This window comes from Phocoena sinus, chromosome 8, assembly GCF_008692025.1.
Source record: "Phocoena sinus isolate mPhoSin1 chromosome 8, mPhoSin1.pri, whole genome shotgun sequence".
Lineage (NCBI taxonomy): Eukaryota > Metazoa > Chordata > Mammalia > Artiodactyla > Phocoenidae > Phocoena > Phocoena sinus.
The window spans coordinates 85,664,928-85,678,679 of record NC_045770.1 but is presented as its reverse complement, the minus strand read 5'-3'; the positions used below and the strand labels follow the sequence as shown (position 1 = coordinate 85,678,679).

The 13,752-nt window shown below is 43.9% G+C and overlaps 1 protein-coding gene across 4 annotated transcripts in view; it reads right to left on the bottom strand.

Annotated features, from left to right (window-relative positions):
• Nucleotides 1-5,937, bottom strand: part of CAPRIN1 (cell cycle associated protein 1) — a 37,151-nt gene extending 31,214 nt beyond the window's left edge. The window contains exons 1-2 of one of the 4 annotated variants that reach the window (XR_004351000.1): nucleotides 5,747-5,937; nucleotides 4,941-5,150 (exon numbers count right to left, since the gene is read on the bottom strand). Coding sequence is in view for 2 of the 4 variants with exons in the window: in XM_032639373.1 (XP_032495264.1) it covers nucleotides 4,941-5,150 (210 nt within the window). In the remaining 2 variants the exon portion in view is untranslated. Of the gene's footprint in view, nucleotides 1-4,459; nucleotides 4,676-4,940; nucleotides 5,280-5,746 lie in introns of those variants that run through there. The other 3 variants (XM_032639373.1, XM_032639372.1, XM_032639375.1) reach the window with 3 other exon arrangements.
• Nucleotides 5,938-13,752: the final 7,815 nt, after the last annotated feature.

Genomic DNA, 13,752 nt, shown 5'->3' with positions numbered 1-13,752 from the left:
GAAATAAAAAGATGAGAAGTCAAGCACCTTATAATTCCAACTTTGGCTGACATTCTCTTCTGCTACTCCTCTCATTCGTCTCTACTGCATACATACTATTCATTTCCTCCCCCAAAAGAAACGAATTATTAAAAAATATCCAGAAGCTTGCAAGACAAGAATTAAGATGTAAAGGTTGACACACCTCTGATTTCTCTACTGGTGATGCTATCCCCAAATCTTCTGGCCTATAACATACCAAATTTGAGGAGACTGGCAAATGTGCATTTGGGGCTTACCTAAGCACAAAGAGAAACTTCAGAGTTTAAACTTTAAGAGTTCATTTCATTACAACAATAGGGATGTCCCAGTGATACCTGGTACAATGGGACTTCAGCTGTACTGCTAGTTGCTGGAGCCCATTACCTAGGCAGCCTACAAACACAAATTTAACAATGAGACGTTAATAAAGGTCTATCAAAGAAAAAATAAAAAGCTTTTTTCTTTTGCTTTCAGCGTTTTTAAACAGAGGAACTCTTAACATTAAAGTATTTGAAGTAAAAGGCTTTACTTGGTTCTACAGGATCAGCTTAAACATGAAAAATTACACTTACGTTGCAGAACATTACAAATTCTAATTATCCCTCTAAAACATTACAAGAGACCTTGGAATCCACCCATTTCAACCTGGGTCATTTTACATGAGCATCTCAATTTCCTCTTCTGTAAAATAAATTGGAATAAATTCTCAGATGGCTTTAAGCTCTTAAAATATCTTAGATTCTGTAATAGTATGATAATAAAATTAAGGCCATATTGTTGTAAGTTTAAACTTTTGCAAGTATTTATTGATTTTTTTTAAAGATGAAGTAGTACTAGGCTAATCCTCATCTAGTTCTAAATGTAAACTAAGAAATTAATTACGTAAAATTATGACAAATTGTATGCTTAATCTCTAAGTCACACAAAATGTATTCTGATAGAAATATCTGCCACATGGGAATGACCCTAGAGTAAAGTAATATGGCCAGGTTGAAACAATACATTCTCATTATCATGCTTAGGATTCTACTCTCATTCTAGGAAAAGGTAGTGATGTTATCACATGATGGAATTCACACCTTTTCCTTTCCAAATCCAAATTTTAAACACTTCTCTGTCACACACTCACAGAGCACACCCAGACAGGCAGAGAGTAACAAATTAAGCATTATACTTTTTTTCCTCTGTGACAAGGTGAATGCAAAATATAGTAATCTTGCCCTCTGCATTGCAGAGGAATAGTTCATGCAACCAATGGAGAAACCAACACATCAGAGATTTTAACTGTCAACAAAAACTTCAGATGTTATCCCCAAGAAAAGATTTTGCTTATAAAACAATTATGAATGCTTTTGTTCAAAATACTTAAAAGAATTCTGTACAACAGCTGCACTGAAAATTCTAAATAGAGGCATACTGCATTGCTCTGGAAAGAAATGTTATCCTTTCTAACACTGACAGCATCCTTTTTCAGAATAATGTTAACTGCAAAGATAGAAAGAGCAAAATGACTTTAGGAAGTATGAAAAACAGTACACTTTGGCTATCACTTCTGGTCACCTATTGGTTACAAAACTGCCAGGCCATTGTGCTAGACAACACTGATTAATCTTTCACCTCCCAAAGTCACTACTGTCTGAACTTAATGTATCTGAAAAGAGTATAACAATTTTAAATGTCATCTATTAAAACGTCCTCTATTCTACATCAAAACTGATTACATCTTACCATATAAATGAGCTCTCTCTTGAGTTAAAATTAAGACCTGGTTTCAAAATATCATCTTGCATAGCCTAGGGCCCAGTTCTATGCCAAGAAACTGATGAAGAAAACTAGGCAATCACTCAATTCATTATTATTTGTCCTTTAATCAGGTGAAAGATTGGTGAATGGAGTTTTACACTTGACTTTTTATTACAGCTGCATTTCTTCTCTATGCTAAACACTCATGAAGTCTTTATAAGCCCAAATTTCAAAAAAACACCAGGCCATTTAGTTGCATTACATAATAGGATCATATTTCATCAAAGCTAAGCATGCATTCTCACTGGACAGATGCTTAGCCTTCCTCTAATGGCTCAACTTACTAAAAAATTAACAAATAACTTTGTTTTTTCAATGAAGTGCAATAAAATTATTCCAACTCCCTATGTCTCGTTGTGATGTTACTTATCAAGCAATAATTTATTAGAATACTTGATTTTAGAATCCCTGGAAAAAGGCATTTTGTCCAGAAGGCTCCTATGAAAAGGTCAAAACTAAAATACTACTCAAATATAACTTGCTTAAGGAACTGAAGTAAAAAGGAATCCTGTTATAAATAGTCTCTTCCTTTACTCCACAAGCATTTCTAAAAAGGTTCAAAACTACTTTGTAAAATAAATCCTACTTTAGGTGTGTTAGAAATGCTCACTGTTAAAAAATGAAGCACAGTTAAATCCTTTCATACAGTAACTCATCTAGATATAGAAAAAATTCCATTTAAACTAGGAACTAGATGTGCTTAGAGGAAAACCCAAATGCCTTGAGTTTCTCAAAAAGTAAAACCTACAGTTTTAATAGTAATTAAGTCACAACATCAGTACTGTCAACTCAACTAGTTAACATGTGGCTCAGTCTATTAGTTACCAAAACGCCTCACTTAACTGTAATTTGACATTTCTGCTATCTAGCAACCAAACACTGAGAAGACAGAAGATATGAAATTCATTTCTTACTTTGTGTAGTACATTAAATCTCCATCACTACGAGGGAATTTTTCAGTATTTACTAGCCTAGTCCATAATCTCTGCAATAATAATTACATTACTTTCTCCTCTATAATTGGGGGGAGGGGTAGGCAATATACAGTAATACAAACCTATACATGTGAATGACCTGTCATGGTTCAGGGCCTCACAGGGCTTATGAAACTAGATTTCTAATTTTTTTCAGATACATACTAGAATCTAACAGCCACCTCACAACTAAGGTACCTGCTAGTCAGTGCTTGATTTTTATTATAAACATCTTACAAGAATCATTTTTCAGCCATTAAAATATAAATATCTATATTAAGATGTCCACACTTAAAATATTACATCATTAATATTTATCTTCTGATTCCCACCCTAGAAGAAAACAGATTTCTTAGGAATTCTGAAAACAAAAACCATTCAAGCAACAACCAGATTGAGAGGATTATTTGCTGCATTAAGATGTTTTTAAAAGGTACCTAAGTCTCAATTTCAAATACAGATTACAAAAACTAAATCAGATGGCAGACTCAGAAGACACTGGTCTTGGGTGTGCTTTTCCTATTACATATTTGAATGCAGCTCCTTAACAATTAAAATGCTTTTGTTGCTTTGTTAATACTGATAAATCTACTATTTAAATCATTTATAATAAACCACACAAAAGACAGAATTTTAAAACTCTAAAAATGTTTTAAAACTCCCCCCAAAATGTAAAATGAATCATTAAACACGCAATTAAAATAATTAAGGCCTAAATATCACCAGTGTTCTTCAAGTTATTTCCCAGAGCCCAAATTTTAGCCAAGTAGTTACGATCTCAACATCTTAAGTAACACTATTAGGTGTCTGGCTAATTAAACATTTTAAAATGACTTCTTCAAAATTCAAGATGCTGTAATAAATGTTTTACTAGAGGCAGACAAGCAGAACCTATTAAATGAAAGTTATTTTCTTAAGGTAAAATGCAAAAGTTTGCCTAATAGTCACAGATGTAATTACCCCATTTTTGTACTACTGATTCGTTTTCCCTTTCCACCTCCAACCTTACTGAAGGTTGAATTATCCACACACACACACACACACGTGTCCCTCTAAACTGAGCTGGCACAGTCCTGCGCTGAAAGCATAAAACAAAAGGCCAACTTGAAGACAAACCTCACTGTGTGACCTAGACTGGCTGAACACTGAATCCAAAAAATTGTGGGTGTGGCTCGATTTTTCTTTTTGGTGGGGGATTGAGGGAGGCCAGTTGGGGCGGCTGCCTGGTCTCTGCCCTCCCCCTCTGCTTTCGCTTTGTGCTCACAATGCAGCTCCTGTAAAGCTCTTCCCTCTCCCCGCAGCCGCCGCCATGTTAGACGCGCTCTCCATGTGCCCAGAGACCCATAGAGCCCCTCCGTCTTACGGACCCACCCCTCCCTCCCCCGAGTCCCGATCGGTACAGTCTCCCTCCCATCCCTCTTTATAGTGTCCCAGAGGGACAAAAAGCCGCTGCAAAAAATCTTCCCGGGATCGAGTGGAGCGTGAGGCTCGCGGGGGCACCCAGACAATTGAAACAAAGAAGGCAACGTTAAGGGCGCCCGTCAGATGAGGGCGGGAGTAGCAAATCGAAGACCTCCTCTAGAACGGCCGGATGGAGAAGCCATCCTCCGTCCACTTTCCTCCCAACGGAGAAGAGGCGCCACGGCGCAGGCCTCAAGTACCTGGTAACGGAGCGGACAAGCCCCAAGGATACAGGACGCAGGCCGCCCCAACTCCACGAGGCGGTCGGGTGGACCCTGAACGCCCCCCCACCCCGGGACCTCTTCATTTTCCCCCGCTGACCCCCTCGAAGAAATGGGGCCTCGGCCACGGAGAGAGGGGCATCCACCGCACAGTTACGCCCGGCGACGGCACAGGCCTCCACCCTCACACAACCCAGTCCCAAAGACCAAGGGCCCGGCCCCCAGCACGAGGAGAGTCATTAAGAGACCTGGGGGCCAGCGCCGCGTCCGGGTCAGGGTCAGGTGACAAGCACCTCCCCGCGGAGCCCGCTCTCTGCGCACGAAGCTCCGGTTTACTGGGGAGGCCGGGCTTGGGGGCTGGGGGCCGGGTGGAGGGGAAGCGTCCGAGACGGGGAGAGTGAAGGCTGCGGTAGTCGGGGTCGGAGCATCAAACCCCCCCTTCCCCGCCAACTCATGGCACCTTTTTCTTCTCCAGGTTCCGAAGTTTCTTGTCGATCACCCCGAGAATCTGCTTCATGGCCTCGGTCTGGACAGCGCCGGTGCCGGTCGTGGGGTGTTGAGAAGCCGGCGCGGCGGCCCCGGCCCCCGCCTCACTCCCGGTGGAAGCCGAAGAAGGTGGCGGTCCGGACGACTTGCTGCCGCTTCCGCTGTGGCTGGTGGCCGAGGGCATCTTGAGACCGTAAGGAGAGAGAAGAAAAAACGGGAGGAAGGACAAGAGCGGCGAGTCAGGCGGCGGACGGGGCGAGACGCGGGACAAAACGCGTAGCGGGCGGGAGCTTGCGCGAGCGGGTGGGGGCGGGGACGAGGATGGGGCCGGGGCCGGGGCCGGGGCCGGGGCCGGCGCGCGCCGCCGGGGCAGGAAGGGGCCGCGGGCGCGCGCGCGACCCGCCAGCGGGGCGCCCGGACGGGCCTCGCCCCGCCCCCCGCCCCTCCCCCGCGCGGGCTGCCGGCTCGGCCTACCCGCCCCGGGGCACCGAGGCTCGCGCCGGGGGCGGGGCCTCGCAGCGCCAGCCGCCAACGGCCAAAGCAACGGTCCCCACCGGGGAGGGCCGGCTCTCGCCGCCCTGCGAAGAAGGGAGGGAAGAAAGACGTCGGGGCTGAGGGGCGGAGAAGGGTGAAGGAGGGCATTGGAAATGACCGGGGGGTGGGGGAGGGGGAGACTTGAGGAGCGAGCCCCTCGCGAAGATCCAGCCGATCCGGAGGTAAAGGACACTCCGGGCAGCGGCCCGTTTCCCCTTCAGCGCCTTGGTCCAGGGTGGCGCTCACCGTGCACGCGCGGAGGCCGCTGGAGATCCGGAGTGGGCGGCTGAAGGGGCAAAGGTGGCGGTGCGTTCCGAGCAGTGTCGTGCGCTCCTTGGGCACAGGCCGCTGCTCCCGGTCCCCGCTGCACCGAGAGCCGCTGCTAGTGAGGCGGAGAACCGGGAGCGGGAGGGACTTAGGCAGCCAGCCCTCTGGGGCGGAGGGGGCGGGAGAAGCGGCGGGCAGGGGCCTTCGCGGCCGCTCGGGCTGCCCGGCGCGAACGCCTGCGGGGAAGGGCCCGCCCGGCCTCCCGCCCGGCCTGCCCAAGCCCCTGGCCTGGGGCGCGGCCGCCCGGTGCAGCTCGGCACGGCCCCCGGGAGGCTGCCAGAGCGGTGCCTACAGTTTTGGGCGAAATCGAAGCTAGGGTCCTTCAGGCGAAGTCGCTTGACGTCCAAACGGGGACAATAGGTGTCAAGCCGCTGGATCTGGAGCTGGCGACTTCCCTGCGAAGAGCCCTTATTGGGTGGGGGTTGGAGGGGTCGGGGCGGCGGGGGGTGGGGGGGCAAAGGTTTCCGCAAGTGAGGGGTGCGTGAGGGTGGGTGGTGCAGTCCCACCTTCTAGAATGCCTTCTGTATGCAGAGCATGCAAACTCCCACACCCCGAAAGGTCTGAAGACAAGTTGCCACTTCCCCCACAAAACAATCACCTGGTAACCTAGGAGGTCTCTGTAGAACGCGTTTGAAATGAGCAAGATGGATTTTATTTTATTTTTTAAGTCTTAAAACTCTGGACTCATGTGAAAAATAATATTCAGCTCCCTTAAGATGACATGTACTCAACAGGCCTGAGTATTACGAATCAGACTTTTTTCCTTTTGTTTTAGATTTACCTAAAACTTAAGAATGTTAAATGAAACCGAGACATCTTATTTTATTTTTCTCCAAGAGAATTATTACAGCCTTGTAATAAGGCTGTGGACGGTGAACAAAAAAGAGGCCAAGTGCTGGAAGAAAATGTATTAAAAGGAATATAATCAGTCAAGTGCTGGAAGAAAATGTATTAAAAGGAATATAATCAGTGGGAAAGTCAGCAACATAATGTTGTATGACAACAGTAAATGACCAATTTATAATTTAAATTTCCTGAAAAGGGGATTTAGAAAAGGATTCTACCAAACCACTGTTCCCTGGGAATAAAATGAGTAATACTGGTTAGCACAGTGTATCCTGAGGGAGCCTAGAAAAATAGCAGCAGCCTGCAGCCTCAAGATATTCCAGTTAACTGCAGTCTGTTATCTATTCATTCAAATATTCATAGAGTACCTAACTATGTCTTAGGAACTCTGTAATGCTAGGGACTGTGAAAAAAACAAAAAATTCTATATTCATGGAGCTTACATTGTAAGTGGGGAGAAAAGTAAATAGTGGAGAGGTAGAGAAAAAAAATAGGGTGGTCAGGAAGAGCCTTACTGAGTGACATTTGAGCCAACACTGAAGGAAGTGAGGAAGAAGGTCACGCACTTATCTTGGAGGAAGAATTTTCCAGGTGGAGGGAAAACCAAGTGCCCAGGATCTGAGATGGGAGTGTGCTTGGTGGGTTCAGGGGACAGCAAGGAGGCCACGGTGGCTAGAGCAGAGTAGGAGATGAGGTCAAAGACAAAAGAAGGCCAGTCAGGTAAAACCTGATAGGCCATTTTAAGGACTTTGGCTTTTACTGAGTGAAATGGGGAGTCACTGCGTGCATAGTCTTAAGCAGAGGAGTAACATGATCAACCTGTGTCTTAAACCCTCTTGCTGCTATGTAAAGAATTTACAGTAAGTGTGTATTAGGAGTGAGAGGGAGGGTGGAGCAAGCGCAGAAGCTGGGAGCCCAATTAGGAGGCTGGTGAAATAATCCAGCCCAGAGATGGTGGTGGCCAAGGTCAAAGTGTTACAGTAAAGGTAGTGACAAGTGGTTGGATGCTTTATAGTTATGATAGTAGAACCAAAAGGATTTGCTAACCAGTTAGGTGTGAGTGAAGTCAAAGTGGACCTGAGGTTATTCAAGACTTAAGCACATGAACTGTGCTTGGCACTAAGCTAAACACTATGCTAAGCCTAGGGCTAAAAAGGGAGATTAGAATCCTTCAGCTCCTAGCAGCAATTAGTGTACTCAGCCTGACCACTAATAACTATCAAAATCTCAGCCCTCAGGGCTTACCCGGTGGCGCAGTGGTTAAGAATCCGCCTGCCAATGCAGGGAACACGGGTTTGATCCCTGGTCCAGGAAGATCCCACATGCCGCGGAACAACTAGGCTCACGTGCCACAACTACTGAGCCTGCGTGCCACAACTGCTGAAGCCCGTGCGCGCCTAGTGGCCGTGCTCCGCAACAAAAGCCACCGCAATGCGAAGCTCGCGCACCGCAACCAAGGGTAGCCCCTGCTTGCTGCAACTAGAAAAAGCCTGAGGACAGTGATGAAGACCCAAATAGCCAAAAATAAATAAATAAATTAAAAAAAATCTCAGGCCCCACCTCAAATCTACTGAGGTAAATCTGCATTTTAAGCTCCTCAGCCAATTTGTATGCCTGGTGAAGTTTGGGGGGAAAAAAAAGTTGCTGCTTTATTAGAACTTGATCACTGTCTTTAAGATCAGACACGAACTACACTACCAGACAAATTCTTCCCAAACCTATAGAATCAAATATTCTGAGGGTAAAACCCAGCAATCTGTGCCCTCTGGGTGATTCTGATGCCTGCTAAAATATGAGAACGAATGACTTGCCGACCTTTGGTGATTCAGGTTTGAGCTGAAGAGGCCTTGTGATTAGGTGTTAAGAAGGAAAGGCCTTTTCTGCCTTTCTTTCACACATTATGAAATAGTAGTTACTGAAACAAAGATTCTGGCCAGTTAAATTAGGCTTGAAGAAAAGAGAAAGTGCATTGTTGAGAGGAAGCAGGATAGATGACAACACAGATGATGAAGACTCATTTGGGGGTTCATCTCACAGCTGACAGTATATCAAGATAGGCTAGGTTATGCTGCAGTAACAATCCTGAAACCTCTGTGACTTAAAATAGGGATCTGCAAAATATAGTCCCTGGGCCAAGTGGCCCTCTGTCTGCTTTTGTAAATAGTTTGGGGATGGGGGAGATACAGCTACATCCATTCATGTACATATTTTTTCATGGCCAATTTCATGCCACAGGACAGCGAAGTTGAATAGTAGTGATAGAGACATTATGATGGGCAAAACCTAAAATACTATCTCACCCTTTACAGAAGAAGTTTGCCAATCCCTGGCTTAAAACAAATGATACACATCCATCATGTTTCAGCAGAGGGCTCTGCTCACAGCACTCACTCAGATTCGGGCTGATGGAAAAACCATATCTCAAGTGTTGCTGATTACTATGCCACGAGAAAAAAGAACTCGAGGGTTTCTCAAGTAGTCAATTAAATACTCGAGACAGGTAAACTTGTGTCTTGTGTGCTCGCACCTTATTAGCCAGGAAGAGTCACATGACCCCATCCAACCAAGAGATACTATCCTATCAGATGCCTGGAAGGGAACCAGGTGAACCAGAAATACTTGGTGGACATACATAGCTGTTGTGCTCTCACTTCCTACAATATGTTATCCCAATCCCATGTCCTTGGTTTTCTGACATTCTTGTAGTTGTTTATTCAGGTCAACAGGTCCAGGAAAACAACAAATTTAAGGCAAAGCAGTGTCTTTAACTTCTGCCCAGCCCTGTGCCATGGTCCCAGCAAACCAAATTTGTCTATTTCCCATCTGACAAAAAGGCAACTAGAGCTATGTTTATGTGAATTTTTAATACTTTCTCTTTTTGCCTTTTTTTCCCACTACAAAGCCATGTGGTACTTGGGGTCACTGTATCACTGAAGAAATAGGAAAATTAAAGGGTTTTCCCAGCAAACCAGTGGGAGAGCAGAATATGTAAGTGGAAAACACTTTCTCCAAAAACCTTGGTATTAAAGTTATACCCAATATATTGATATTTTAATAACACCAATCTCCCAAGTTGACATTCACTTGTTTGGAGGTATTTATAAATTGTCACAACTTGAGGGGGAGGTGCTACTGACATCTAGTGGGTGGAAGCCAAGGATGCTTCTAAACATCCTGCAATGCATAGGACAACACAGAATTATTAAGGCCAAAATGCCAATAATGCTGAGGTTGGGCAACTCTGTTTTATGAGACCAAAAATATAGTCATTTGTTCCAGCACTTCACAAGTAAAAATACTGAGATGACACTGGCAGAAAAAATAATCCTTAGAAAGTGTGACAGGACGTAACACTGAACTGGGAACAGATAATCATCTTGCATCCTAGCAACTGATGCACAGTCATGGTCTCTTTCAGGCAATATATAGTATATATATTCATTTCATCCACTAATACGTACAGTCCACTTCAAACAATAATCGAAAAAATTTCCTTCAAAGTGACAACTGCCTCACAAACTTTAGAAGGAATAAAACTTTATATATCTCAAAGTTACATACTAGGAGAATATAAGTATATTATAAAGGTACTTTATTCAGGACTGTTTCTACAATTAGTCTATGTATTGTTCAAGAATAACTTTCACATCTAAAAGAACAACTCCCCCTGCATTAATGGTTTACCCTTCAGGTGTTAATAACATTTTTTTTTTTTTAATCTTGAGAGTCTAAGAACTTGATTTAAAGATTTCCTAAGCACTAAGCCACTAAATTAAAGACATGAAAAATGTTCCAGAAAGGTGTAGGTCCCGTGTTACTTTTTTTTTTTTAATTGTATAGGTTTTCCAGCGAGTGTCGACTTTGCAAAGGGGAGAGGTCTGCAAGCCCCACCCTGCTTCTCCGGCTTTGTGCAGTGTTTCTCAAAGGAAGCAAGCCCCCACTTTCAGAATCACCTGGGGCACTTGTGAGAAGGAGCATGACCAGACTCCACCCCAGATATCGCATCTACAAACCAGAATCTGAGACCTAGGAATATGTGTTTTAAAAATCAAATTCCTCTTTGCACATTCAAGTTTGTGAATAGAAATGGGGCATTTATTTTCACAAAAAGAAGTGTCATAAATGTTTAAACAAAAATAGCTCTTTTCATGATGTCCTCTTATCTTTCTTCCCAGGAAGTGCTGTGAGGATCTCTTACAAGGGTATTGTTGGCAATCGCCAGACACATTGAAAAGGGCCACACACTCGAGTTGCTATTCAGAAAGGAGCAATCGGATTCCAAGATGGGAGAGAAAATGTTGAGGCTACAGGCTGGGGAAAGAATCCAGAGTGGTGAATGGACGGTTAGGTGACTCAGCAAATCTGTAGCGCCTACTACTGTATATTATACTGAAAAGCTGCTGGCTAAGAAAAAGCACTGTTTAGCGGTGCTAAAACGGAGGCTGTGCCTCAGAATCACCTGGAGGGCTTGTTAACGCCCTGCTCGCGGGTCCCCACTCCCAGAGCGTCAGACGCCTCGTGCAGATGCGGGACGGGACAATATTTTACATTTCCAGCAAGTCCTCAAGTGATGTTGATGCTGCTGGTCTGGAAACCACGTTTTGAGAAGCACAGGATTAGAGGGATTTATTTTTAACGATTGGAGCAAGGAAAAAAACTAAGGGGAGAAGAAACGTTTAAAAGTAATGATGACAGTAGTATACTAGAATATCATGGTTTATGCTGCTACTTCTTGTTTTGTATTTTCCTCTTCAAGAGGCCAGAAGAGAAAAAATAGGTAAGGATATTGGACAGGCTAGTCAAACTTCATTAAGAGGTTGTTCCAGATGACAGTGAGGGAAGGAACCAGCCACCTTTCCTCTAGGCTCTTCTTATATAAACCAAATGCCCCTCGAAACCCTGTCCTACTGCAAGATCATATTCCTTGGCATTCTTCTGGTTAGAGCTGGTTACGCTTCCCTTCATGAACGCTGGGCTAACATCCACCTAAAGAAGAAAGACACCAGTTCTTTAGGACACCAGGCTGGGTTGATGAGAGAAAAAGGAGAGGTGTTAATGTGACAAGAAATATGTTTTTGCAACATCTTCACAAGGAAAAAAAAATACAAATCATAAACGTAGTTTTAAAAACTTTGGTTTTGGGCTTCCCTGGAGACGCAGTGATTAAAAATCTGCCTGCCAATGCAAGGGACACGGGTTCAAGCCCTTGTCCGGGAAGATCCCGCATGCCGCGGAGCAACTAAGCTCGTGGGCTACAACTACTGAGCCTGCGCTCTAGAGCCCACAAGCCACAAGTACTGAAGCCCACGCGCCTAGAGCCTGTGCTCCGCAACAAGAGAAGCCACCGCAATGAGAAGCCCGTGCAGTGCAACGAAGACCCAACACAGTCAAAAATAAACAAATTTATTTAAAAAAAAATAAAAACTTTGTTTTTTGGGGACTTCCATGGTGGTCCAGTGGTTAAGACTTCACTTTTCCACTGGAGGAGGTGCCTGTTCAATCCCTGGTCAGGGGAACTAAGATCCCACATGCCACATGGCTAAAAAAAAAAATCAGTTTTTTTTTGAAATTGCAGGAGTAATATATGCTTACTGCAAATAATTCAAATAAGAAGTATGCAAAAAAGTAAAATTTAACACTTTAAAGTGTATAACAGTTTTACTGAGATATAATTTACATACCATAAAATTCACACTTTAAAAGTGTATATAGTTCAGTGGTTTTTAGAGTAGTCACAGAGTAATGCAATCGTCGCCATTATCTAATTTTAGTATATTTTTATCACCCCAAAGATAACATGTACCCATCATTCATCACTCCCCATTTATCCCTTCTTCCAGCCCCTGACTACTACTAATCTAATTTCTGTTTCTATGGATTTGCCTATTCTGGACATTCTATATAGATGGAATGTGTCTCACTTTGTGTCTGTCTCACTTATTTCACTTAACATAATATTTTCAAGATTCACCCATGTTGTAGCACTCCTTTTTATGGCTGAATAATATTCCATCGTATGTATATATAACAGTTTATCCACTCATCAGCTGATGGACATTTGGCTTATTTCTACTTTTTGGTTATCATGAGCAATGCTGCTGTGAACATTCGTGTACAAGTTTTTAGGTGAACACATTTTCAATTCTCTAGGTATATACCTAGAGTAGAATTTCTGGGTCTTTTGATAACTCTACCTTATTTTTTAAAAAGTTTATCTTTTGCTGCACTGGATCTTTGTTGCTGTGCTTGGGCTTTTCTCTACTTGTGTCAAGTTGGGGCTACTCTTCATTGTGGTGCATGGGCTTCTCATGGCGCTGGCTTCTCATTGCGGAGCATGGGCTCCAGTCACGTGGGCTTCAGTAGTTGTGGCATGCGGGCTCTAGAGCACAGGCTCAGTAGTTGTGGTGCACGGGCCTAGTTGCTTCACGGCATGTGGGATCTTCCCGGACCAGGGCTCGAACCCGTGTCCCCTGAACTGGCAGGCGGATTCTTAACCACTGCGCCACCAGGGAAGCCCCAGTAACTCAACCTTTAACTTTTTGAGCAGCTGCCAAACTGATTCCCGAAGCAGCTACACTATTTTATATTCCTACCAGCAATATACAAAATTTCCATTTTCTCCACATCCTCACCAACACTTGTTTTTATCCATCTTTTTGATTATGGCCATCCTAGTAAATGTTTCTCAGTGAGAAATGGTATCTCATTGTGGGTTTGATTTGTATCACTGGGTATCTTTAAATAAGGATTAGCTTCTTCCCTGCTTTGGATGGCTTAGATTTCGTCAGAAAGCAGGAGGTATACAACTGTATTTCAAGCTCTCTTTTAACTCTGTGGTCAGAACTGTCACAGCTCTGGTGTATACATTCCTGGTCAATGCTATGAAGTATCTAGCTAGTGAGTCCTTGAGAAAATACCAGAAGAATAATACTGGCAGTAGGTGGACACTCAAACATGTCTGATGATTAGGACTTAAACTTAGGCAATATAGATGGTTACTTACCTAAAAAGCTTGATTTTGGCATTAGGAAGACTTCTTAGCCCCTTATTACTTCTCCAACAGTGTGTTCACTGAAAAA